Source organism: Antennarius striatus, chromosome 8, assembly GCF_040054535.1.
Source record: "Antennarius striatus isolate MH-2024 chromosome 8, ASM4005453v1, whole genome shotgun sequence".
NCBI lineage: Eukaryota > Metazoa > Chordata > Actinopteri > Lophiiformes > Antennariidae > Antennarius > Antennarius striatus.
This window is the reverse complement of record NC_090783.1, coordinates 20,516,930-20,544,339: the sequence shown is the minus strand read 5'-3', so window position 1 is coordinate 20,544,339 and position 27,410 is coordinate 20,516,930. Positions and strand designations below refer to the sequence as shown.

The 27,410-nt window shown below is 40.7% G+C and overlaps 2 protein-coding genes and 1 long non-coding RNA gene across 4 annotated transcripts; 2 read left to right on the top strand and 1 right to left on the bottom strand.

The window, feature by feature from the left end:
• The first annotated feature begins 2,108 nt into the window (after positions 1 to 2,108).
• On the top strand, positions 2,109 to 3,304 carry LOC137599837 (uncharacterized). The gene is made up of 3 exons (XR_011036883.1): positions 2,109 to 2,216; positions 2,787 to 3,132; positions 3,259 to 3,304. It is a non-coding gene; the product is annotated as an uncharacterized lncRNA (long non-coding RNA).
• A 1,448-nt stretch (positions 3,305 to 4,752) lies between these two features.
• On the top strand, positions 4,753 to 13,043 carry LOC137599834 (GTPase IMAP family member 8). 2 transcript variants are annotated; one of them, XM_068321022.1, is made up of 8 exons: positions 4,753 to 4,831; positions 8,670 to 8,998; positions 9,112 to 9,222; positions 9,406 to 9,528; positions 10,070 to 10,424; positions 10,552 to 10,611; positions 10,736 to 11,052; positions 11,145 to 13,043. In XM_068321022.1, exons 2-8 carry the CDS (start codon positions 8,672 to 8,674, stop codon positions 12,717 to 12,719), a joined length of 2,868 nt encoding a protein of 955 aa, XP_068177123.1. In that variant the 5' UTR covers positions 4,753 to 4,831; positions 8,670 to 8,671; the 3' UTR covers positions 12,720 to 13,043. The 2 variants fall into 2 exon arrangements, with proteins under 2 accessions (XP_068177123.1, XP_068177121.1); XM_068321020.1 differs by lacking the exon at positions 4,753 to 4,831 and adding an exon at positions 6,387 to 6,525.
• A 2,480-nt stretch (positions 13,044 to 15,523) lies between these two features.
• Positions 15,524 to 21,264, bottom strand: lyl1 (LYL1 basic helix-loop-helix family member). The gene is made up of 4 exons (XM_068322457.1): positions 20,904 to 21,264; positions 18,442 to 19,859; positions 17,275 to 17,372; positions 15,524 to 16,972 (listed from the first exon to the last, which is right to left on the bottom strand). The coding sequence occupies exons 2-4, from the start codon at positions 19,161 to 19,163 to the stop codon at positions 16,404 to 16,406; spliced, it is 1,389 nt and encodes a 462-aa protein (XP_068178558.1). The 5' UTR covers positions 19,164 to 19,859; positions 20,904 to 21,264; the 3' UTR covers positions 15,524 to 16,403.
• Positions 21,265 to 27,410: the final 6,146 nt, after the last annotated feature.

Sequence of the window (27,410 nt, the reverse complement as noted above, 5' to 3'; positions counted from 1 at the left end):
CCTGTTTCCCCTCCCTCTGAAATCTGAGTGAAAACAGGAACAGCATGACTTAACCTCAGCTAAACATGACATGACAAATCTCAGCAAAATGTGCGGGAGGGGCTGAGAGTTAACATGATACAGCAACTCAGTGAGCAATTCAGAGCAGTCAGGAGGGAGGGACAAAGGGCTTAGCATGAGCTGGGAGGTTTTTTCTGCTTCCCTGGAAAACCACAGTGGGGAGGGCTGGGTGCCCAAACATGACACAGCAATTTTGGAAGTTCAGAAGTCTTCCAAACGAGAGGCGGAGTCAACGCCTAACATGATCATGTGACTGTCTGTAACTCAAATGTTCTCAACTGTGGAGAAAAATAGGTTGACATGATTGTGTCAGCAGATTACACAGGAGCTGTGCCATTGGGAAATCAAGTTTAGTCATTAAGTTATCAGTCGAACTGTCAATAAAGTTAAAACATTTTAACAAGCGACACTGAGAAAGTTGAGTAGACCCGTGAACTGGGGGTATTTTGTTTTTATTAAATGGTAGGTGTTAAAAAAAGCAGCATTCTATACATTGGACAACTTGAATAAGATTTCCTGACGGTAAACTTAATTGTTTTACACAGTTATTGATTGAACATGAAGCGGTCGTGTTAAATTGAAAATATTTCTCTGTTATTAAAGAGAAGTTGATGGTAGCTCTGGTCCATCAAAGGTCACTTCTTTTTTTTACTGATAAAGCCCTGCAGAAGTAGATTTTGTGCATTGAAATCTCACTGAAAATTAATTCTCATAAATTTAACTCAAGATTGTCAGATGATCGTATTATCTGGAAAACATGTCGCTTAACTTAATTTGCTCAGTCAGCTGCAGCGACACATAATCATTAGTCAACTATGTACAGTAACTTATTACCTCCGTGGATCATGACTCAGCAGACAGGAAACCCAAGGGAGCGCTAAACGTGACGCAGCTCTTTTCCTTCAGTCCATGACTTCCGTGACTGTCGCTGCGAAGTGTTTGCTCAAGGAAACCGGGACAAACATGGCCTGACGAAGGTTATTAGTTTATATTGTTTGTGACAGGTTGGGTCGAAGCTTTCTCCAAATAAATAAATAAATAAATAAATAAATAAATAAATAAATACTCGTTTAATCCAGTTAAGTGTTAACTTTTACCAAAGTTTTAACGCAAGACTTGACAGTAGACACTTGAAACAGAACTTCTATGTCCTTTAACGTTTAGATTTTGTGAGATCAACATGTTAAAATACACATTGACTCAGTAATTATACTTAAAGCCGGTGTTGGTGTTATTGGCGGTGCAATCGGATTGTGAAATCGGGTCAGGGCGCTGGGCTTTCAGCTGGAGCTCCTCTTGTTAGCCTTGAAACTGCTGCTTGTTATGACCAGCAGCAAAAGATCCACTGCTTTACTGCTTCACATAACTGGTGTCTTTATGGTTACGTTGGATCACATTATTTTAGATTTCTAAGGTTAAGACAAGTTCATTTAATTTGCAGGGTGTTGGTGATGTACAGTAAAAATCATTTATTTGGGTAATCATGTTTTAGTTTGGACTAATCCTGTGAGATCCACATCATCTGTTTAAAAGTTACCATTCAAATGTGTTCAGAAAGAATCCTTAGGGGGGGGGGGGGGGGGAACAGCTGTTTTCACCCTCCTGACAATGCATTTCCCAGTTATTTCAATAAATGCTTTTAAATGCTTTATTTTTGTAGTGGAGTAGAAATAAATAAATACACTGGATGGAAATAATCATTTGAAACACAACAGACTGAAATTACTACAGTACCACAGCACTGTACTTGAATAAGTTGCTTTTCACTACTTTTTGCGGTATTGCCATACTTGAAGTAATTTTAAAATTTTGATTTATTCCCTGTCATCATTGAATTCAAATATCGCCATAGATGACATCAGAATAAAGTCAGTTTTCTTATGAGATTTTTCTTTAATAGTGCTACAATTTTCTCCTTCTCTGCAATTATTTGTTTACTTCCTCAGATGAACTTATACTTCTGTAACATTGCTGCTGAATCGCCAACTGTCTCATTTCTGTCATTGCAGATGGATGGTCAAGCAGGACACACGAGCGAACACATCCAGAGAGAGAAGAAAAGGTCGCATGAACATTTTAAGATGGACCAACAGGAGCTGAAGGAACCGGAAGCAGAATCAGATTCTGAGGAACGTAGCGCCAAGAGGTTTCACAAGGTGGAGCACATTGCTAGTTTGTTGGAGGGATGGTTGACTGTTCTAAGAAGTCAGTGATTTCTCCAACATTCAATATAATCAAGCATCAATTATTAATAGTATGGCAGGTGTAATATAATATGTTTTGGCCTATCCTATTTACACTTTGTTGCCATGTCAACAAGTAACTTACTGCCAAAGGTTAAAATAAAATGTTTTTACAAAGTGTGAGGTTTATATTTAGTCTAGATGTTGATTAAATATCGTTAAATCACAGAATATATTCTAAATCAAGTATTATTTTCCAGGTTTCTATTTTTATGATGGACTTTTTCTTACGTTGAGCTACACTTTGTTTTCTGGTTTCTTTTGTATCTGTCATTGTGCTTGACAGACTAGAAAAGCTCAAGAATGTCAATGCAGTTTATTAACTGCATGCAGTTAATATAGTAATTGATTGAATATTGTCTCTGATATTTGCTACATGTTCTTGCGGGAGGTTAAAATATTATTGTATTTAGTTTATCTGTAATTGCCGATGATCTTTATAAATTCCCATGTTGTCATGTCTTCCAATTCACCTTATTTCAGGGACAACATGAGCTGCTCATCAAAGAAAAGCAAATCTCTGGTAATGTTTTGGGTTTTTTTTTTAAAAACATGTCTGACTCGTGCCAGTTGTACGGAAGCTGTAAGGCTTTTATATTGTAACATATGTAATGTCATTAACCGCAGGTTTTTTAATGGGTCGATGGTCACAGCTAATGTATGATGGATAAAATTTCTCTGTAAGATGAGGAAATGTGAGAGGAACACTTTTTAATTTAATGAACAAGCTGTTGCAGGAAATAGTCCAACTGAGCCTGAATCTGGGGAGGAATCCTTCAATCCGACTTATGTGGTTTGTTTGCCACAAGAGATAAGAGGAGGACAAGAGGTGAGAGAATATTTGGGATGTCAGAGGATCACAAGATGAAATATGTTTGGTTAAGCTTGTCTGTGGTGCATTCAGTGGAAGGTTATATGCTGTATCTAGCATTAACATGTAAACTCTTTCCCCCAGAGCACCCAAGACTTGTTGTCACTGAGCTGTTGCCCAGCAGAGGGCAGCATTCATCAGGTGCCTATCCTGGATGTTGTAACCTTACTTCAACTGTCATGTCTCCTGATAAACATTTCCCCCCCCCTTTCTGTTTCTCGCAGACAATTCCAGGCTCCATGTTGGAGTACTTGGTCTATATAGACCACCAGCACAGCATGGCAGACTGTCCTGTTATCAGAGCAAAATACCCTCCAGGTTCTCCTGTAACCCATAGGGCTAGTCCCATCCTATCTAGTCCTTTGACTGACTCCCACGGTCCCGTTGATTCTGTAAATGGTACCGTTGGTTCAGCCTGGAGCCCGAGCTGCTTGGAGCAGGATCCTGTTGGTGCTGCAGCTCATCTCCACCTGCTGGGGGAGTCCTTGTCCCTGATCGGACTCCATCTTCAGGGGACAAATGTGAGTATTCACTGTAGAAAATACAGATTTATTTTTTATTATTTTTAGATTTAATTTTTAATTCCTCATGAGCACTGATCTGATTCTGTTTTTGATTTAATTGTAATAAATAAATAATATAAGGACATAATTCGTTTTTTCTTTAATTTTCTGATTGCATTATGACCTTTGATAATATTTTTCTTGACATATTGCATGTTCGGTGTCCTTTCTGATCATCTTTTAAACGGACAAATGAGGGGTATTATGCCTGCAAAATGAAGGAGGAAATGACCCCATACTGAATAGAGCACATTTAGCACATAAACCATTAAAGGTTCAACATGGAGGATTTAGCAGAAATAAAATATAATTTCTACAATTAAGCACTGGACATTTAAAATAATTTGAAAAGCAACAGTAAATCAAATAACAACAAATAACATCAGTGTAGGTTAAAAGAAAAAAGTTGCTGGTGATTCCAACTTCTGAAGTGCTTAATTTAGTGTGTGGTGATGAACCTGCATTAGATTATACTTTATTTACACACAGTCTAAAGCCGCAGGATGAAATTGAATGTCAATGATTTTCTCTTACAAGACAGCGTAAAGAGAAAGCATAAAGTATCGCAGAAATGTGTTTGACAGAGAGCATTCCTATGTTGTGAGACATAAGAATGCTCTACAGGTGTGTCTGTAGTCATGCATAGAAACATGTTTCTATGCATGACTACAGCGGATAAGGATCAAATCCATCAGATTTAATTGCCGTACACACACTGAGGACATTCACTCTCTGAAGGGCTCATAGCTTTGTCGTACTGCAGAAATTGGTGGGTATGACTGGCAGCATGTCTCTGCTCTTGGACTCTCTGCTGTGTGCCCTGCCTCCTCTACTCTGTCTTACTGCTGAGATACCAGAGCTGAGGAGCTGCACACAGAACACACTGGTGAGAGTCTCAACCGCTCAACAGCACCTTCACTACACATATTTGCACACTATTTCTATTGAGCACTTCCTGGAGTGAAATTAACAATCTGTTATCATTTTTCAAGGCCTCTACTTTGGAAAATATTGCCTACATGATGCCTGGGATGTGAGTGGTGATAAATGAAGACTCCAGCAAAGACTATATGCTGATATAGTATAAGATATTGGTTAGTTTACATTCCAAAAAGATGTATAATGCCAATTTGTTCTAAAATATTATTTGTTTGCTTTACATTTGATATTTATTTTGTAAATATGGAAATTTACTTAAAGAAGTCACTTGAAGAAGTTTTTTTTTCTGTTTAATTAAAGAAATGCATGAAAGTTGATTTATTTACACAGGAAAAACTAGTGACAGAAACTTTCTTTGTGACTGGAAAAGTGTCAGTATTTTCTCTTTTACAGTGGATGTACAATGTGGCCCGTTTATTCTTGAGTTTATCTCAAAGAAAATTAAATAGAAAATACAAATTACTTCATTCGTTCATTCATTCATTCATTCATTCAATCATTCATTCGTTCATTCATTCATTCATTCATTCATAAATTCATTCATCCATCCTCTGAAACGCTGCTTCAGCTTTTGTGGGTCACTGGGGTTGCTAGAGCCTATCTCAGTGAAGTGAATGTTTTTGGAGGTGGTAGGAAGACGGGGAACCCTGAGAGAACCCACACAGATACAGGGTGAACATGCACACTCTTCACAGAACAGGGCTCGAAACTGGAACTGTTTTGCTATGAGGCGACTGCGCTACCCACTGCACCACTGTCCCGCCCCAAATTATTTTAGTCTAAAAGTGGGATTAAAATTCCCACTTTTTACTTTCTCTACTCAGAGCATGCTGAACATATTTGACATTATTCAACACTTTATTATCAGAACCTGAAATACTGCAACAGTTAACTCATGTCAAGCTGAATATGGTTTAAAACAGCACTTTCAGTGGTATGTAGAGTAATGCTTGACCTCTTAAGTCACAGCTTGTCTAAAGTTATCAGTGTTATAGCAAAACAATACAGTACATGTTTCTGTACTTGCTATAGAAATCTATAGCAGGTACGGAATAAATATGAACCATAATCAATAACTATGAGGTTATTATGGTTCAAAAGTCAAGAACTCATCAAAATAATTAAAGCTGAGGGCTTCATGTAGGGATCAGAGTGTATGCCAAAATCTTTATTTGAATATGAATAACAGACTAAATTATCAATGGGTCCTACTCCAGACGAACAAAGTGTGTGTGGGTGCAATTTAAACAGGAACTGGCCCAGGAATTTCACAAGTTATTAATTACTACTTACTTCCACCAAGGAGTTTCAGTGATTATGACTACAGATATTGTTAGTTTTATGACTCTGAATCTTAAAGAGTGTGGTATCTGTGCAGGATGTTCATTTCATAAGGCATTACGTAGCATTACATCATTTCTGATGAGAGAGGACAACAGAATATTGAAGTATTAATACATATATTTTAAAAGCTATTACCCTCATGATATTTAAGGTCATGCATGCATTTTTGACACTTTCAAACTTTAGGAGGATAAGCAAAGGCAGAGTGCTTTGCCTCTGCCTTGGGATATGTCTCCTCCACCCCTACTTGGAATGCATTGCAACCTGCAGACAAAGAAACCTGTTGTGCATGCACAAATATACTCACAAGTCTGTTCGTGTGGGCATGTGGACAAATTTGGGAGTGGTTATATGGGTAGGTCCCAGAGACAAACCTCACCTGCGTATGAGACTTTTAGCAGTCGACATGTACTATACTAGTCTGGATGAGAGATAAATTTCAGTGCCAGCTGCCCAAACAGGGAAGACAGTACATGAACATCGCTTCAAATAGTTACATAGTTGAGTAAGTACATTCTTTTTGTATTGTTTGAATAATATGGCTGATAACTACATTAAGGCATTGTAAATGTCTATATTAAAGTTTCACTTTAATATAGACTTGGTCACGCATTGTTTCTTGGTCATATTTCTACATAATCTATCATCTGTGTGTCTAACCAAATATTTGTAAGTGCTCTGAATTAGCAAAATGTTTGATGTCTATGGAGGTTATTATCATTTCATTATTAAGAATATGCTAAATTTGAGTTACAGCTTCGGCGTAGACATACAAATTCAGGTGTGTGCATTTTTAGAGAAATGCATTTCATGCATGTTTGCTTATCAAACTAAATGTTCAAATTCAGATGGAATGTAGTTGGACAAGACTGACAAGATGTGGCATATCTGGTGATACTACAGTAGTTTAAGAAGAGTATATTTATACTAGTACAGTAGTAGTAAGTAACCTTCAGTCAGAAGAAGGACTTACAGCACATTACACCCCAGATGTAATTGAAAAGAGTAAAGAGATTGCACGTCGAATGTTGAAAATTCTTTTTTTGATAATTCTCTGTCCATTTTTAATTTGAAGTCAGAAACATGTTTCAAGTAATTTGGGACAGCAGCAACAAAAGACTGGAAAAGTTGTGATATGTTACAAGAAAAGAGCTGGTGGATCAACTGGTAGTACGTCAGTGACTTAGGTAGTAGGTATGAAAAGAGGTTTACGTCTTTCGGCAGTAAAGATGAAACACTGCAGGAAAAATTATTCTCTATGTGAAAGGGACAAGGCTGGAAAACATTAATGGTTTGGATGATTCTGATCTTCTGGCCCTCGGACAACGTTGCATTCAAAACAGACACGTTCCTGGAGTGGACGTCACTGTGTTGGGGGTCAGGACAGCATCTTAAGGCAATATTCTGTAAACACACCTGCATCTGCAAATAAAATTGATCTATCAGGGGTGTGTGACTCAGTTTCAGAGGGCCATATCACATCACAGACACCAAGTAACACAAGAATGTGTTTGACAGAGTGCACATTTGGCTCTCAAAGGGTCAAATGTAACTATGAGACAGTATAAATGTAAATAAGGCTACGTCCACGCATAAGTCGGATCTTTTTGAAACCATAACTGTTTTTGCCCTCATAGAAAAAAATGTGTGTCCACATAACAGCATTTTCAAAAAAATTATGGAGGTCGTCCTCTGTCATGGTCTCCATCACAGAGGAGTTTTTTTGATAAACTGACATTTTTCCAAGTCTGTATCTGGTTGTTACACACCTGCTCACATACCTTGAGCATAGACTTCTTCAAAAAATGCATCTGCTGAAAAAGACTTTGCAGCATAGAAATGCATTAGAATGCCCATGTATATTGTATTCTTTTACAAACCACACTGCCTCATAACACGCACGACAAACCGGTTTCTTTCCTTGAAGGACAAACATATATTCGCCTTCCAGTCTTTCTTAAAAAAGCCTTCTGTATCCACCAATTTTTCTCTATATGGACATATTGGGATCATTGTCTTCCTTAATTCAACTTGTTGGGAAATTGCATCTACGTGGAAACACTGTAGTCTAGTGGCGGGAAGCCATCACTTTGCGTGTGACATAATTGGCTCGCTATGCATTTGGCCCTTGAGTTCGACACGTGTGATCTACTGCACATAAAGAAGAAACTATATTAACATTAGATCCATGAAACCGTCACAGAGCACCATTTAAGATGCACTGAGGTGCATTAGTACATATGGCTAACCAAGACACCATCGCTGCTTTGATACATTGTGACACAAACAGGTTTTCCACTTTCTAAATTACAGCTTTTGGCCTCTTTACTTTTACAGTGTTGTCAAAAGAAGAGATGATATAATACAGTTGTGAACGTAACCCTATCCCAATTTTTAAGATTTTTAGTGCTCTTTGTGCTGTTCTCAATTACACAATCTGAAGGTCAAAGGAAACTTCTTTTTATGACAGCTTTCACTTTCATTTTTAAAAAAAGTGAAGTTGGACTTGTCCTGTCTACTTATCTTAAACCAGATGAGATCATTATGGTGTTTTATGGTTCCATCATCTGTACATAGACATCATCTGTACCTTTATTTAAATAAATGGACACATTCTAACAACTACCTTTGTCTTTGTTTGCTGTCCAGTCATGAGTGGATACAACAGAGGAAGCTATTTTGTGTCCTCACAGTCAGATCTCAGACTAATGCTTCTGGGAAACATTGGATGTGGAAAGACCTCATCAGCAGACACCATCCTGGACCAGCAGTCCCCCGTCTCTCTCTCCAGGAGCTGCCAGCTGCGACAGGGTATTTCTGAAGGCAGGAATGTGACGCTGGTGGAGGCACCAAGGTGGTACTGGGATGGTGGCAAGATGGTAGACAGTGTCAGGAAGGAGACGGAGCAAGCAATGACGCTGCTAGCACCGGGCTCACATGCAGTTTTGCTGCTGGTGCCTGTTGGCCTGTTCACAGAGGTTGGCCTGATCTTTATTGTAATTTACAGATGACAGTAAATATAGCAGATTGAGGAGGAATTTTAAACGTAATAATTATTTTTTTTCTCTTTTCTTTGCCTGGGGTGTCTCAGATGGAGACTTATGTGCCTGGAGAGTTAGAGAAAGTGTTTGGGAAGGAGGTGCTGGATCACACCCTGGTCCTGCTGACCTGTGGGGACTACTTACGGGGACGAACTGTGGAGGTATCACAGTTGTGAATTCTGTAGGGTTAATACCCTCTTTTAGTTAGTTTTTATGCTCTTGTTTAGGCAAAGATTCTCAAATGTAGTTTTTATATTCAACTTTAAAAATTTCTAACCTACTTCCATTTGCCAGTTACATTTTGTGACAGTCACTGCATTACGAATCCGTACTGTTTTCTGCAGCAATACTTGCAGGAAGAACACTCAGGCCTGAGGCAAATCATTGACAACTGTGGTGGGAGGTACCACGTCTTTAACAATCGTCAGCAGCAAAACAGAGAGCAGGTCCGTGGGCTGCTGAAAGAGGTGAGACATTCAGCCACTTATCCTGAATGTGGATTATGGGTTATGCTGGAGCCTATCCCAGGTGGCTATGGGTGAGAGGCAGGTTGCACCCTGGACGAGTCACCAAGCTCATTGCAGGGGAATTGTTTGTTTGGACATGTATATTGAAAACAATGTCTATTTAGTCCTTTATGTACAGTATATGTAGATGTACTTGAAACAAGGTTTAGTTTGCTTTTGGTGTATGTGTGGGTGTTGTGTTACAGCTCCTTGTTTTACTTTATTATTGTTTTTCCCAGCAACGCCTTGCTTCTCACACAGAGACACCCATAATCAGGACCAGTTTAAGTGCTAATCACTGGGTTCTTTACATGTAAATGTGACTGAGGTAGAATTTATTCCGCGGTAACTAGCAACAGGAATTTGTTTGAGTGCATGGATTACTTTAAAGCTAGCAGGCATACAAGCAAATTCTACCCAACATTCAAGCTTTTCTTGTTATTTAATCTGATTATGTATTGTATGAGGAACAGATCTAAAACAATTTTTAATTCTGTAACAGGTGGATAATATGGTGAAGAAAAATGGGCCATATGTTCTGAAAACAGCCCAGGAGAGAGAGATGGAGAAACGAATGAAAGAACTTAGGAAGTCCATGGCTGAACCGATGGAGATGAAAGAGACAATCACGATAACAAACATGTCAACTACAGAATCACAGAGGAGTTTCAGAAGCGTAGAGGATTACAGCACTCTTTTGGAGAAGAGGACAGGAGAAGAGAGGGATGTAATGGATAAAAAAGTGGAAGTAAGCCAAACGTTCAACAGCCGTAATTCATCTGTGCCACCGAAGCAACAGTCATATTCAGAGCTGGATGACAGTCAAGTGAGGACACTCAGTTTCAGAATGAATTCAGGTAAAAGCCAATAGAGCTAACTTTTGGATCCAACTTTTGTATATATTATCATTGACACTGTAAAAGAAAAACAAAAGGCCGTAGGCAGAACATGCGGACTGCTCATTTAGTTGTGTTTTCCCTATAGATGGCGCTAGACTCTCACAAAAGCCTGAAGCTGCCCCACTACCCACAGTGACCAATGCTTGTAAGTCAGAGGACACCACTAACAATATTTTATCATTAAGAAGTTCCCCTCTGTTATGTTTGATATTTAAAAATAATTTCTGTTTGCCCATGTTCACCTGTGATTTTTATCTGATCCTTTTCAGCACACCAAAGAATCAACATCTCTGAGGACAGATCCTCTCTTGATACCCCACCCTCCTTTTCTGCCTCACCTGTCTTCTCCTCTTTGCCTTCGTCACCAGTCTTCACCTCCTCTCCCTCCTCACTTCCCACCTCACTTCCTTCATCCACTTCATCTTCTCCAGAGCTGCGTCTAGTTCTGCTTGGGCGGTCTGGTTCAGGGAAGAGCAGAGCTGGAAATACCATATTGGGGCGAGAAGAGTTTGAGTCGCGCCCAGACAGCCTCACAGCAATCACTCAGCAGTGTGAGAAAAAGAAAGGTCTTGTTGAAGGAAGACGTGTAAGTAACTGAGATGTCGCTTACTTACATTGTGTTTTTTCACCAAAAATATCAAATCTTTTCCAATTTTCTCTCTTCTTTCTCGTTTGCAGGTAGCAGTGGTAGACACCCCAGACTGGTTTAATACAGAGAAAACTCCAGAAGAAGTGCGAGCCCAGATCTCATCATGCGTGACTTTGTCCAGTCCAGGTCCTCACGCCTTCCTCCTCTGCGTCCCGCTGGACCAGCCAGCAAAGTCGGAGCTGCAGGCTCTTGGGGCACTCGAGTCTGTCTTTGGCCCAGAGGCCATCCAGAGATACACTCTGGTCCTCTTTACTTATGCAGATAAGCTGAGGGAGAGTGGGAAAGCTGGGAATGACAGTGTTGAAGCATACATCACTGGTCAGCGGGGCGATTTGTTAAAGCTTGTGGAGAAATGCGGGGACAAGTTTCATGTGATGGAGATAGGAGGAGGTTGGAAGGAGCAGAGGAATGTGGCGGAGCTGCTAGAAAAAGTGGGGCAAACGGTGAAGGAGGCTGGTGACAAATGTTATTCTTGTCCAGCTTTTCAGGAGGCAGAGAATAGATTGAGGCAGAGACAGCTGGAGATAGTAAAGGAGAGAAAGGAGAAAATATTTGACAGACAAGCAGCCACCAGACAGTTGAGCTCTGAGAAACGCGTCATTTATCCCTACATGCAGCCTGTGGCTGAGGAAGAAGAGGAAGTCACAGAGAATGAGATTGAGAACACGAGGGATGAGGCAGAGATGAGTGTAAGAACTTTGAATATCGAGAGTCTTCCTCCTGTAATGCTTTCCAACATGTCACCCTCACTCATCCAATCCATAATGGAGAAAATGCAGTCTACCGCAAAGAACTTACCCAAGCTGTTAGCAGATGGCTCTGTGTGGGTCGGTGAGGGAGCAAAGAAGGTGAAAAGTAGTCCAGTGTGGGGAACCGTCGGCAGTGGAGCACAAAATGTCCAAAATATGGTAGCTGCTAGTCCTGTCTGGGGGAAGATGGGTGCTGGTGCCGGGCATGTCTCTAAAATGGTAGGTGATAGAGTTCCAAAAGTAGTAGTGGATGGTTCTTCATGGGTGGGATCTAGTGCAAAGGCAGCAGCAGCAAGTCCTGTGTGGGGAAAAATGGGTTCAGGGGCAAAACTGATGGCAGATGGTTCAATGCGTGTGGGAGCTGGGTTTGGAAGCGGGGCAAAAAATGTAGCGCAGAGTCCTTTGTGGGGAAAAGTAGGATCTGGAGCTGTAAGTGGCGCCAAGCTGGTGGCTGAAAACTCTGTGCGAGTTGGCGCTGGAATTGGTGCCGGTGCAAAGAAGGTGGCACAGAGTCCAGTTTGGGGGAAAATGGGAGAAAAAGCCAAGGCAGGGGCCAAAGTGGTTGCTGAGAGTTCAGTTTGGGAGAAAATTGGGACTAGTGCTAAAACGGTGCCCAAGGTAGTCATAGCTGGCGCATTGCTGGGCCTTGTGCTGGGTGTGATTTTGGCGGGGATGATTGGCGGAGCTGTTGGGGCAGCCACTGGATCTGCTGTAACGGAGGTGGGCAGACGTAAATTCAGCAACAAGAACACATTAGAAAAGGCAAGTGATGATGCAAAAAAAGTGGAGACATCATTGAAAAACAACATGGACTCTCTGGTAAAACAAGGAGAGAAAATCCTGAAAACAGAATGAAGACCTGAAATATTGCACAAAAAAAGGAATAATATTGTTCCTTGTCATTCATGATGAAGTTAAAATGTTCATGTCAGAATATTTATTTGGATTAAATGTTTCATCAGCAGATGATTGAGATGATTCCAACCTTCAACATTACTGCAAAACAAGCAGAGGTTTCATTCAGACAGTCATGAATGACAATGCAGAATTTCATGAAACAAGAGTGCATATAATAAAATAGATTTTCTAGGGCTCCTGACAAGTGTTAAAGTTGTTATGTGTAAAATATAAATAAAGATGCAGTCATTATGTTTGACAAACTTTTATACTGTGATTTGTCATTATTTCCTGTTCACCTCTCATTTTAAGCAGAAATTCAAAGTGAATTTATGCATTTTTTCTCAAAGTCTTCACTTACATTATTTATATTATACCATACTGTATACAGCACAAGTCAGCTCGACGTGTAGCTCCCTATAATCCCTCTCCTTCCAACACTTAACTTTTCCTCAGCTCTCATTCAACTATTAAATATTCATTCAATTATTATTATTTTATTTTACCTTTATTCATGAATATATATATATATATGTGTGTGTGTATATATATGTATATATATATATATATATATATATATATATATATATATATATATATATATATACACATACAGTATATATATATGTATATAAATATGTACAGTATATATATACTGTACATATATATATATATATATTTATATTTATATATATATTCAACTATATAAAAATATATAAAATGAAAAAATAACACACTACTACTTATGTTTATGTGCACGAGTGGGTGGGACTGATGTGGCGAGAGGGCCACCATTTATGGGTGGAGTCCAGGACTTTATCTCTAAGGCCCAGGCTGGCCTCCTGTATCAGAAGGACAGACAGGCAACACCATGAAAAAAAAAATTAGAACACATTCTGGTAAATATGATGAACTGAAGCAAAATTTGTAATATTTAGTTGCAGCTGTCTGAAGAAGTGAAGAAAACAGATATGAATTTAGGAAGGGAGTTTTTCTTTTTAAAAAAAAAGATATTAGGTGATACCTGAAGAATAACACAACAGATAAGTTTGGAGGTTCGAGCAGGTTTACTTGGAAAGACATCTCACAGATCCTTGCGAATGTAACTAGGTATCAATATGCTTCACATGCAGAAGAAAGACGGACAGAGACTATTAAATATAATACAAGTGTAAATGTTAACATGTCCTTGACACAGGCCTGTCCAGTCTACAATGAGCAATTTGGCATCTTTTGGTGCGTTTGAGGTCCTACCGCTGTGGTTGAAAGGGCTGAATCTAATCCCTGCTCACACTAACCAATAGGTGTGATACAACCTGGACAAGTTCATCATGCCGACACAGAATTTAGTGACTAGGTCTTGTTTTGAGCTTAAAACTTATCCCCCCCCCATCTTAATCCATCGTTGTGGTTTCAGTGAGCAGCAGAGACAGGACAGAAGAGACTGGCAAAGCAGAGCAGGCGTAGGCAGCGTTGTGAAAGCAGCTCTTCCTGTTATGTGGCCCCAAAACCGGGTGTGTAGGGGTTCCCAGAACATCCTGGTGGCTGTATTCTTTTTATGTTTTTCCTCTCTCCCTTTCCAAACAGTCATCAACACACACACACACACACACACACACACACACACACACACACACACACACACACACACACACACACACACACACACACACACACACACACACACACACACACACACACACACCTTCTCCAAAGAAATCGTTGGCTGTCAATGAGGCAGCACCAACTGTAAGCGTTTCCTGGGTATTTGATAGAGATATATCAACATGGCAGCACAGCTGCAACTTGCCTCAATCTCCTCACTCACACACCCACCACCACCAACACCGCCACCACCACGAAGCTGAAACCCATCTCTAACCACATTCCCACATCCACCCTGACCTTCCTCACACACAACCGCGTACCGACAAATGTTGATGCATAAATCTTTTACTAGTCCCACATCCACTTGAATGCTAACGCACACACCCAGACTGCAGATGAAACCAAGACAGGGAGCGATGAAAGTTCATCTACTACAAAACCATTCCAAAATTCATTTTACAACAGCTGTACCTTCACCCTATTAATACAAAATGCATACAATATAAATAGAAATTCTAAATCAAATAATGCATTGTGATAGATGGTTGTAGACTCATGCATCTTTTAGTTTTTGTAAATGATCACAATTTGTAAGCAGTTGAATAGATCCAAAAGTCATTGAAAATCAGTTAAATGAAGAAAGGCACATGAGCTCCTTGTAGAAGAATTTTATTCTTACATCCATCGGTGATGTTTCAAGCTCATGCTTTTTCATTATTTAGTCTCTCTTGCTCTGAAATTGGACATTATGCATGACAAATACTTTTACTTTTAGGAGGTTTGGTAATATTAGATTTCAAATTCTTATTGGTACTTTCTTTATTTAATGTAGATGCATCTCCTGCTGGAGAAATTTGTCATAATATCATCATGTTAACATCTAACGTGTTTTTTTAACGTGTTTTTCCAGGACTGGCCTCATCACAGTTAGCATACAGCTACATTCCTTTATGTCTGTTTTCCTCTTGCTTGTGGCTCCCTTGTTAAAAGTACCGTTATTAATCTGTCATCCAGTGTGCAGCACAAACTACATGACGTTTGGCTTCAGTTCATATTGTATAATGCATGATGACAAGGCTATTGTGTTGATCTATGAACATACGGACAAAAGTTTTAAATAAACATTCACATTTTTTTTTCTTTCCTAACCTTAAGCCAACAACACTGCATTTACACATTTAATATCCCTTATTGTGATCATGTCACTCAGAATGCTACTTCGTGAACGCTGATACACAAATATTCCCTAAACATCAGACAAACACGGTAAAACATTCTTACATGTTGGGAAATCATGCTGACAAAGAAAGATCCTTGGAACGTAATAAGAGGATGTCAAATGAGGAACTCCATTCTAAAACAAGCTCTCTTTTTTTCTGTCTGCTTCAAATGTGTTGCAACACCAGGGGTGGGACTGTTCAGTGAGCGCCTCAAGCAATTACAACAGCAGGAAGATTAAAAACTGAATGTAAAAATCATGACTGCATTGCATGGCCCTGTAGGTCACCATAACTGTACAGGTGGAATACAGCATTTTTGTATTAAAATGAAAAGGTTTTTAATACGTTTGGCAAAGAATGAACACTTTTGAGGCAATTTAACAATCTGGATTGTGAAGGGATACGTAGATTATGTAAAGAAAGGATTTATTTTTATCTTAGTATCCATCTTGAGATAACTTATTGATTGGATTTGCAGCTCCTTTCTGCACAACTCATGTCCTGTTAGCGATCCATGTTGTTTTACTTAGAAATGAAACTTTAAAAACAAATGAATAAACACTGATTTTATTTGAATCTAAAACTTGCAAATTTTTTCCTATCTGAATGCTCTGTGATCTTTTCATTTATCTGAACTTCCATTGTAAAAACATTAATCTTCTTTCTCATTGTTTTCATGTTAATGGGAAAAAAATATGGACAAAATATCATCATAAGCTCATGAATGACTGATTCATATAGCTTTGGTGTTTGGTAATCGTCCTGCCCTGTCCATCAGTGGGACATTTAAGCCTCTGTTTGCTGTCTCTTGGTGTCATCGCTCATCTGCTGTTCCTGCTACCATCCCTATGTGTCCTTTAGTCTTTCCCAGAATGCCATGGTTCACTGCTGAAGCCTTCCCCCCGTAGCTCTCCTCACTGTCTGTGTCGCCAAAACAGCTTGATGTTGTAGGGGAATTAGCCAGAGCAATGACGGTGTCAGGTGAGTCTCTGTGGGCTGCCACTAAGGCAGGATGGTCTGAGGCTGCCAGGGATGGAGAAGGGGTGTCACGCTGAAAAAGAGGGGTGAGTTTGTCGCAGCTCAACTTGGATGTGGTACTTTCTTCCTCAGGCTCGTTCTCAGCTGTGTCCGTGTTCTTGTCTTGCGACTGATCATCAAGCAGAGTGACCAAGAAGTTGATGTATTTAACGGCCAAGCGCAGGATTTCATTCTTGCTGAGTTTCTTGTCAGGTGGGTGGGTGGGAATGAGTTTTCTCAGCTCAGAAAAAGCCCCGTTCACGTTCTGCTGTCGCCAGCGCTCACGACTGTTTGTGAAGACACGGCGAGCGATTTTCTGAGGAGGGCCTGTCAGACACACATAATCACTGTCTAAGTGTGCAGGACCTTAAAGGATATAAAAGAAGTATATTTATATTATTATAACAAGCAAGAGAGAGAGAGAGGAAAACTATGAAAGGAAAACTATTGTAGATTTTTTTTTTAAATTTATTTAAAAAATATCCAAATCCCAACATAAATTAATAAAGAATTTTTAAAATATTTTTTCTTAAGCCTTCCTGATAATCAGTAAAATAATATCTGTGAACTTATCCTTTAATCTCTTCAATATTTAAGATCAATTCACTCATACTAACAACGGCTATACACTGACATCTGACTTTTATTTGTTTACAACCTAAACTTACATTCATTGATTTCCATCTCAAGGTGTGAGGAGGGTCTTCTCTTGATCCGGCTGTTGTTGTTGACACCATAGTTTCCTCCTGGAGGACCCCGGTAAGAACTACAAATTAAAGCACAGCAACGTGGCTGAAAATGAGACCGTTATGTTCCGGTGTAGTAAATAGTAAATACAATTAAAAATAACAGTTGAACATTTTGCAGAGTCATTCAAGTCATAAATCTCTTCATTTAGAAGAAGTCTTGGACAGAAATAAGAAGGGGAGTGGTGTGATTATCTAGGTGTCACTGATCAATTGTGCATGCCAAGTTTAGGCTCAGTCTCATTAGATCTGACTGCGAGCTGATTCTACCTCATGGAGGGTGAAATAGATCAATGCTTCCTGCGACAGAGATAAGAGAGAAGAGAAACTTATTCCAAGGACTACAAGACAAACGGTGATGAAATACAGTATTTTCCGCGCTATAAGGCGCACCTAATGCCTTTAATTTTCTCAAAAGCCGACAGTGCGCCTTAAATCCAGTGGGCCTTATTTGCGAAATTTTTTTTGAATAAAGCCATTCATTGAAGGTCTTCTTATAATCACATGCACCTTATAATCCAGTGTGCCTTATATATCAAAAAGGTTTAAAATAGGCCATTCATTGAAGGTGCACCTTATAGTCCAGTGCGTCTTACAGTGCAGAAAATACTGTAATTGTGGAAAACTTTATAGAGATGTTGATGCATGGTGAAAATTGGAAAATCTTTTTGGTGCAGAAAACAGGTTCAAGAAGGCTTTCAAAGGAGATTAATTTCTTCCTGATTGGACGGAAGCCAAACTCTGTTCTACCAAAAAGACCTTTGAGAGTTTCAGTTTAACAGTTAGTAATCGTCTTATCTTCATCTTATCTGAATCCGGGTCAAAAGTTTAAACTGGAGCCAACCAAGCTGACAATGGGTGGGAGGTGGGGTACACCCTGCATAAGTCGCCAGTTTATCACAGGGCTGGCGTCAGGACAACTGATCATTCCAAATTGCCTGTAGGTGTGAGCGTGTGTGTGAGCGATTGTTTGTGTTTTGTGTGGCTCTGACCTCAAAGCGTTATTCAAACAGAAAGGGGAAAAACTACAGCTTACCAATGACAGACGGTCACAAAAGAGAAAAAATGGCTTTAAGAGACAAATCTCACCTGGTGAAGAAGGGGTGCGGAGACAGGTACTGCTGAGTCAACAGGGGTCCTGGGGAGCCCACAGAAGATCCAGTAGCTCCAGAAGTAGCCACAGGCAAGCATGGCACCTGGCCCCGGCGAGGGTCGCCATGGGGCCCGTGGAGGAGGTTTGGAATAGGATGGAGAGCGGTCAGAGGGGTGTTGATGAATGGGAGAGGAGGTTTGCTGTGGCCGAGGCTAATGACTGGAATGTGAGAAGGAAACAGGGAGGATGATGATGAGGAGGTGGGGGCGGGAGTTGGAAACGGGCACGGGGAGGTTTTGGCTGGTGCTGGGAGAAGCGGTGGGGGAGAGGAAAGAGTTGGGGACCCATTGGCAGACGTAGCCGGGGCCGGAATGGACGTTGGTTCCTCTTGACTCTTCTCCTCCTCCTTCTCTTCACCCTTGGTCTCCATGACGATGGCCTTAGGTGCAGTGGTCATATTTGCGAGGTGACTGGTTGGCGCTGTTGTCTTGGCGACAGGGGACCGAGCTGAGGCAGTAGTGTGGACGAGCACGTTTCCCTTGTGTCCTGTGTTGTTGGCGGAACGCGGGCTGCTGACAGCATCTGAGGATCCATTGTTCTGAAGGGGACTGCGCTGCTCTGCAGAGGCGCAAGACGGGGATGAGACGGAGGAAGAGGAGGAGCAAGGCAGGTCGGGGGGTGAGGCAGGTGGGCTGGTCGGCTCCAGCTTCTCCATCATGGTGGTGACTTCAGGGGAATCCCTGTCAGGGCCACTGAACCTCTCTGGGGCCCAGTGTGTGTGTGTTCCAGTGTCTTGTCCCAGTATTGTCTTTATATATGTGAGTATAGCTACGACTCACATGTGTGCCGCCGGCAGACAGTCTCAGAGAGATCTTTACACATCTTCCTGTTGAGTGTACGCGTCTTTTCCATATGCTCCATTTATGATCCCGTAATCTTTGTATTTGCTCTGCTGTCCTGTATTCTACTAAATACAGATTGTCCTCTCGGCAGCAGTTACTCTTTTTGTCACCTAGATCAATATGTTAGTCTTCAATCAGGCCTACCTTATTCATTCCCGAGTGAAGCCAGCCTTTAAAAATTCCTCATTATAATAGAGGAGGTACCAATGAAACAAATACTTTATAAGTCTGTACGCTTTAGACCTTCCACTCTGTTATGGGATGTTATTCCTATGGTACCATTCCAAGGTGCTGCGTCCAGCCAGGTTGTTTGATGCAGTCTGATTCGATGTGGAGTTTTCTTGTCGTACATCCTGAGCAACAGACGTTACATTTAGGGAAGGATCTCCAGTGGCGTCTCTTAATAAAGCTGTCCGTGTAGTTGTGTGTCGGTGTGCGTCTAGAGGATGTGAGTCAAACTCCTTTTAAAGCAATCAAAACGATGGCCCAAGATTCCGTAGATATCAAAGTATCTGTTGAACAAAAGAAAAAGAAAATCCTGGAGTCAGGATACTTGGTGTATATTTAGTAAAGGAATAAGATTAAAACAATATGGCCAAAGGTCACCTTTTTTTTTCTGAAAAGAGCGTGTGAACTGCAACAAGGTGTTAGTACTGCTTCCCACAGTGGATGCTGGTCCACGGTTTAAATTTAGAATTTAATTAATGGAAATTCCCTTATTCACCTCACACTACAGACCTGATGGGATGTGTGTTAACTTTCCTTATCGAGCAAATTCACTGTTATACTCCAAAGAGGAAGGCATTTGTTTTCACTCTGTGCTGAAAAGGCGTAACTCTCTCTTCTAAAGTTTTGCAATCACAATTGTTCCTGCTGTGTCTTCTCTAGTGTTCATAACTTCATTTTGAGGGTCCTCTTTTACAAAAGTGAAATAACACTTATAGACAGTTTTTAACAGAATTGTTTGATTTACCATTATATGAATGACATGGTAGGTAGAATCTCCAGAAAAAACACTGTGTACTTAAGACATAATTTGGTTGCATTTGTTGAAATTAAGCCTTTTGCGTATTTCTTGCAGCATTGATGATGAAGCGTGTTGTTCTGGGTCAATTCACACAGCAACTTGGTATTGTGTGTTATTGTATAGCCGTCCTTAAACACTTCATTTGTTGCCCTATTTCTTCTATTTCTGTCACAGCCTTTTTTTTTGTAATGAGTTGATTTATATGTTACATCTTTGTATTATTCAAAACAAATGTTTCATATATTAATTATATGAACATCATAGAAAATATGATTAACCAGCCCACAAATTGTTTGACATTAACTGTCTTTACTTTTACTTTCATCCATTTACTGCCACTGAGTCACATGTTTAATCATTAGTTTTAACCAGGAACTACAAATGTGACCATGAAGTATGGAAGGAATGCTAATCGGATATTTGTGTTTTATTAAAATGATTATTTTTAAAAAAAAATTAAAGACCTCAGACCACTTTTGTGCAAAGGTCTGCATAAAAAAGTCAAATAAATGAGTTAAGAAGTACTCACAGATTCATTATGATTCCCAGTGTGGCTCATCTGTCTTTGTCATGCAAAATCTGTCAAGTTGGCGTGAGCTGTTAACACGCATGATGTATTTCCTCAGTGTTTGACGTCCTCTTCTTCCTCAGGTCGCTGCTCTCCTCTGTAGTCTGTCAGTGTCTGTCTGTCAGAGTCTGGAATCGCAATTGAAGCCCAACTGTCTGACACCATTCAGAACACCTTTTAATCTCTTTCAAATTTAATTGAAATTAGAAAATAAAAGAGATTAAGTCAGAATCGGATCAAAAAAGGGTCTAAATTTACTTTTTTTGTTTGGGTTTTTTTTTTTCTTATATAAGTTGCTCCTTTGAACGATACACACTAAAAATGTGGAGATGGACATGGGTCTCCGTCAGCATGTCACTCTCACTTCTCTCTCTCTCTCTCTCTCTCTCTCTCTCTCTCTCTCTCTCTCTCTCTCTCTCTCTCTCTCTCTCTCTCTCTCTCTCTCTTCAGTCACGTCTCTCACTCTCTTTGCCAAGGATCAGTTGGATGCCAGTCCGAGAGCTCTGGTATTGGTAAATGTGAGGCGGGTGAGAGAAAGAGAGCGGACAGGGGAGAGAGAGGAGAGCTTTCCGCTCCCTGCTGGACAAGAGGATGTGCTCGTACAATGTGGTGGCTGCTGATAAGAGCCTCAAAAGGTGCCTGTGGCCTGGAGATAAGAGCCTCCACCAACCCTGCTCCCCCTCCACCACCAATACCTACACACACATGCACGCACGCACACACACACACAAACACACACACACACACGTGCATGTACGTAAACACATCACATCATACCGGTCAGTCATACTTTGAAAAACCTGGACCGTTTCCACGGAAATATCTCCAACAATATCCCAATATAATAAAGAGACAAAGCTGTACGGCACTAACACACAAGTTTATTAATAGACATATGCAGTCATTGAGTCGTTCATAGACATACATGAGAAATCATCTAAGATATTTATATACAGTGCCCTGAAAAAGTGTTTGGCCCCTTCCTGATTTCTGTGTTTTTTGCATATTCATCACTCGCAAACGTTTCATATCATCAAACCAATGTTAATATCACACAGAGTCAACCCAAGGAAACACAAACTGCAGTTCCTAAATGATGATTTCATTTACCAAGTGGGGAAAAAAACACAAACCTATCTGACCCTATGTGAAAAAGTAATTGCCCCACTTGTTAAATCACAAAGTAACTGTGACTAACCACAGTTTTGGAACAAGTGAGTTCAGTTTCACAAGCCACACCCAAACCTGATTGCCACCACCTTTGTTGATTTAAGAAATCACTTAAATAGAATCTGTTAGACGCTCCAGCGAACCACTGTCAGAGCCATTATCCACAAACGGAGAAAACTGGGAACAGTGGCAAACCTTCCCAGGAGTGGTCGACCAACCAAGATTACTCCAAGAGTGCAACGACAACTCATCCAGGGGGTCATAAAAGAACCTAGAAAAAAACCCAAAGAACTGCAGGCCTCTCTGGCCTCAGTTAAGGTCGGTGTTCACGGCTCCACTATAAGAAAGACACTGGCCAAAAATGGCATCCATGGGAGAGTTCCCAGTTGAAAACCACTGTTGTCACAGAAGAACACAAAGGCTCGTCTCACATTTGCCAAAAAGCATCTTGATGATCCATCCAAGTCTTTTGGAGAAATTTTCCGTGAACGGATGAGTCAAAAATTGAACATTTTGGACGGTGTGCAGCCCGTTACATCTGGCATAAAAATGGCACAGCATTTGATAAAAAGAACATGATGCCAGCAGTAAAGCATGGTGGTGGCAGTGTGATGGTCTGGGTCTGCTTTGCTGCCTCAGGACCGGGACAACTTGCTGTGATTAATGGAAAAATGAATTCTGCTGTTTACCAGAAGATCCTGAAGGAGAAAGTCCGGCCACCAGCTTGTGCCCTCAAACTCAAGCAAGTCCACCTGTGAATGGCTCAAAAAAAAAAAAAAAATTAAGGTTTTGGAGTGGCCAAGTCAAAGTCCGGATTTAAATCCAATTGAGATGCTGTGGGGTAACCTCAAACGGGCAGTTCATGCTAGAAAACCTTCCAATATGTCAGACTTGAAACAATTCTGCAAAGAAGACTGGGCCAAAATTTCTCCACAGCGGTGTGAAGACTCATCACCAATTATCAGAAACACTTAATTTCAGTTATTGCCTCCAAAGGTGGCACAACACGCTATTACTGTAGGTTCAGGGGGCAATTGGTTTTTCACATAAGCATTTTGTGTTTCCTTGGGTTGTCTCTGTGTGATATTAACATTGGTTTGATGATCTGAAAGGTCTGCGAGTGATGAATATGCAAAAAACACAGAAATAAGGAAGGGGGCAAAATCCTTTTTCAAGGCACTGTATATTATATCGGCCATTTATAACAATTTTGCATTATAAGCACTAGCCTTTCTTTCATTAAACATGAATGTGTTATACACAGATCAATAAGTGGATCAATACAGAATTTGTCATCAACAATTTGTAAAAAGAACTTTTTTTTCAAATGGAGAAGTTTGTTGGGTTGTTTCGTTTTTGATTATGGGGTGATAATAAACTACACTTGGTATTCATTCAAAAAGAAGTTTTCCACAGCTTGAAATTATCATTAGCTGCTGCACTAATTGTCATTGGAAATTTGTGACATCAGCACACACCTGTGTCACTAATCATACACACACACACACACACACACACACACACGCACACGCACATACACACACACAGGTCATCATTGTGGCAACTTTCCTCTCCGAGAGCTCCCAGGTTTCCTTCCGGAGTCTATCTCTCACCCCTTCTCCTCTGTGCTCACCCATTCCTGCTCCCTCCTGCCCAAACTGTGTCGCTCTGTCTCAATCTCTCTCAACCTCGGGGTCAATGTCTCTCTTACATTCTCTCAGTCATTTCCTTCTTAGACAGACTGAAACACAAACATTATAAAGTCTTTAAAGTCATGTGACCTTCAAGGTCCTGGGAAAGAAGGCGATTCGATGACCAAGTGGTCAACAAACCTGTCATCAGCTACATTATCCTCATCATCCTCTGTATCTTTACTCTTTTCCATCATCATCATCATCATCATCATCATCATCATCATCATCATCATCATCACCATGAACATCTGCCTTTGTATGCTAGTCTAAATGCAGTTGCAGAACAGACGATGTTTGACATGTTTTGCGTCTGGCAGCTGTGGTTCCACTTGAACGCACTCCTTGAGGTAGAGGACCGTTGTCGTGGCATCACAGTGTCTGGTGATGCTGCATGAATTTGCCTGTAAAATATTTTTTAAAAAGCTACACAAGGGACGATGACAAATTCATGGGGGACTGACTTTTCCAGTTCTCTATCTGCACCTGTTAGAAGTGATGTCATTTCATTTTGTACAATTGTTGTATTGTCAGTGCACTTTCATATTACTTTGCTAGGGAATCGCACTTTGTTTGTTAGAATCGCACAAACACTGACAATTACATCACTGCTTTGAAGCGGAATGTAACAAATGTACACACACACACACATCCAAGAAAAATGCACACACACTCCTAAAGTAGGCTCTATGGCCACATTTCCTCCACGTCATGTAAACAGTATTGTGCTGCCTGATAGGGATCACTGGACCCTAATTGTTGGAGGCAATATTCGCTGGGCAGTTCATGGAGAAAGTAACAAACAACACTGCGAGCGCCGGTCGGTACAGACTCTCCCTTTTCTCCTTTGCTGAGACAGTTGACAATGTTTATTTTCCCCGATTCTAATGGAGACCAGTCATCCGATTAGAACAACACATCAAGTGTCACTTAATGTAAAGCATTTAGGACAGAACAATGACATGTGTTTACATCGCCATTTTACAAATTTATGACACCATCAACATCATCAGAACTCAGCAGGTGCTTCATTCAAATGGAGATGTCAAAGGTTGTTGTTATATACATATTACGTTCACACAGACAAAGACAACTTAAATGATTTGAGTAATATAAAAATGGAAAGAATTGTTTTTCTAGTATTTGGTGCATGAGAAAACAATCTGTGTACATCTGTTCAAATAGATGAGGAAAAACTTTAGGATGATCAAAAGTAAATTATAATCTGAGAGCCTGAAGGCTGCAGAATTATTTCACCATAAACAACCCCTTTATATGCAAGAAATTTTAATGTTAACCTGGAGATATAGTTTACCACTGATGATAAACTACATCTTCTTCTTCTCCTTTCGGCTTTTCCCTTCAGGGGTCGCCACAGTGAATCAGTTGCCTCCATCTAACCCTGTCTTCTGCATCCTCTTCCCTCACACCAACTACCTTCATGTCCTCTTTCACTACATCCATAAACCTCCTCTTTGGTCTTCCTCTAGGCCTCCTGCCTGGCAGTTCAAAACTCAGCATCCTTCTACAAATATATTCACTATCTCTCCTCTGGACATGTCCAAACCATCTCAGTCTGGCCTCTCTGACTTTATCTCCAAAACCTCCCACCGTTCCTCTCTGGGCACCCTGTCATCAGCTTTCTCCAGATCTACAAAAACACAATGCAGCTCCCTCTGGCCTTCTCTGTACTTCTCTATCAACATCCTCCAAGCAAATACTGCATCTGTAGTACTCTTTTTTTGGCATGAAACCATACTGCTGCTTACCAAATGCTCACTTCTGCCCTTAGTCTAGCTTCCACTACTCTCTCCCATAACTTCATTGTATGGCTCATCAGCTTTATTCCTCTGTAGTTGCCACAACTCTGCACATCTTCCTTGTTCTTAAAAATGGACACCTCCATTCCTCAGGCATCTTCTCACTATCTAAGATCCTGTTGAACAACCCAGTCAGAAACTCTACTGCCACCTCTCCTATACCTCTACAGGTATATTATCAGGACCGACTGCCTTTCCACTCTTCATCCTCTTCAATGCCCTCCTCACTTCATCCTGACTAATCTTTGCTACTTCCTGGTCCAGAACAGCCACCTCTTCTAGTCTTTGTTCTCGCTCATTTTCCTCGTTCATCCATAGTTCAAAGTACTCTTTCCATCTTCCCATCACACTACTGGCACCTGTCAATAGACTTCCACCCCTGTCCTTAATCACCCTAACCTGCTGCACGTCCTTCCCATCTCTGTCTCTCTATCTTGCCAGCCTGTATAGATCAGTCTCTCCCTCCTTACTGTCCAACCTAGCATACAAGTCATCATAAGCCCCTTGTTTGGCCTTTGCTACCTCTACCTTCACCTTACGCTGCATCTCCCTGTACTCCTGTCTACTCTCCTCATTCCTCTCAGTGTCCCACTTCTTCTTAGCTAACCTTTTTCTCTGTATACACTCCTGTACCTCCTCATTCCACCACCAAGTCTCTTTATCTAATTTCCTTCCAGATGACACACCAAGTACTCTCCTACCTGTCTCCCTGATCACATTAGCTGTAGTTGTCCAGTCATCTGGAAGCACCTCCTGACCACCCAGAGCCTGTCTAAACTCCTTCCTAAAAGTCATGCAACACTCTTCCTTTTTCAGCTGCCACCATTTCGTCCTCTGCTCTGCTTTTGCCCTCCTCATCTTCCTCACCACCTCTTGTGGCTACATTGATGATAAACAACATATACTCATATAAATACTGTACACACATAACTCACAACAGACAGTTTAATACTTTATGAAACAGTTAAATCAATGAGGTCGTGATGAGAGCAGCAGTTGAAGAGATATAATATTTTCTCCATACATTCTTCTTCCATTCCTCCATCTCCAGGTCAAACCGACGCTGACTCAAACCACATCAGCTGAGAGATGACATTCAAATCTGATGCAACCTCATCTGGGAAGCTTTGCACACATTTCATATGTATCACTAAGCTAAGACAGCATGAGCAGACTTTGATGTATAAAATGATCGTAGATCTTTGTGAGTCAAGTGTACTTACTATTAATCTTAAATAGATTAATTCATTATCATAACGACCCCATTACATCAAGGCCAAACATTCTGTCAGCAAAAATCAACCTTAATCAAGAAGTGCTTTATTTTTATGTCCACTGTATAAAGTTCATGGTGATCCTGATTACTGTAACGACATCGCATACAGTGTCAGCCACATGTCCACTGTCACACAGTGCTCTGTTCCCAGGATGCACCTGGCCTGGGGTAAGTGAGCGGACGTGGGGGACAGCTGTTTCCTTTGCACACTTCCTAGTTTGGCACAGCAAGGTAGGGCGGGGGTGGGGGTTGTGAGAGGGGCGAGGTAGACAGCAGGCAGAGAGGGGGATTAATGTGTTTGGTGAAGCCTTTTCCCAACAGGATATACTGTATCTGCCATGATGACAGGTGTTAGGGTACCTGTACTACTCAACTATATAGTCTTTAAAATAATTCAATCAAAGGCCCGGGGGATGTGGAAGGAAGAGCAGAGAAGAACAAGAAGAAAGGAAGGTGGGACAGAGGGAAGGAGGAGAAAGGGCTCTTTGATGCCTCAGAATAGTGTCGGTCA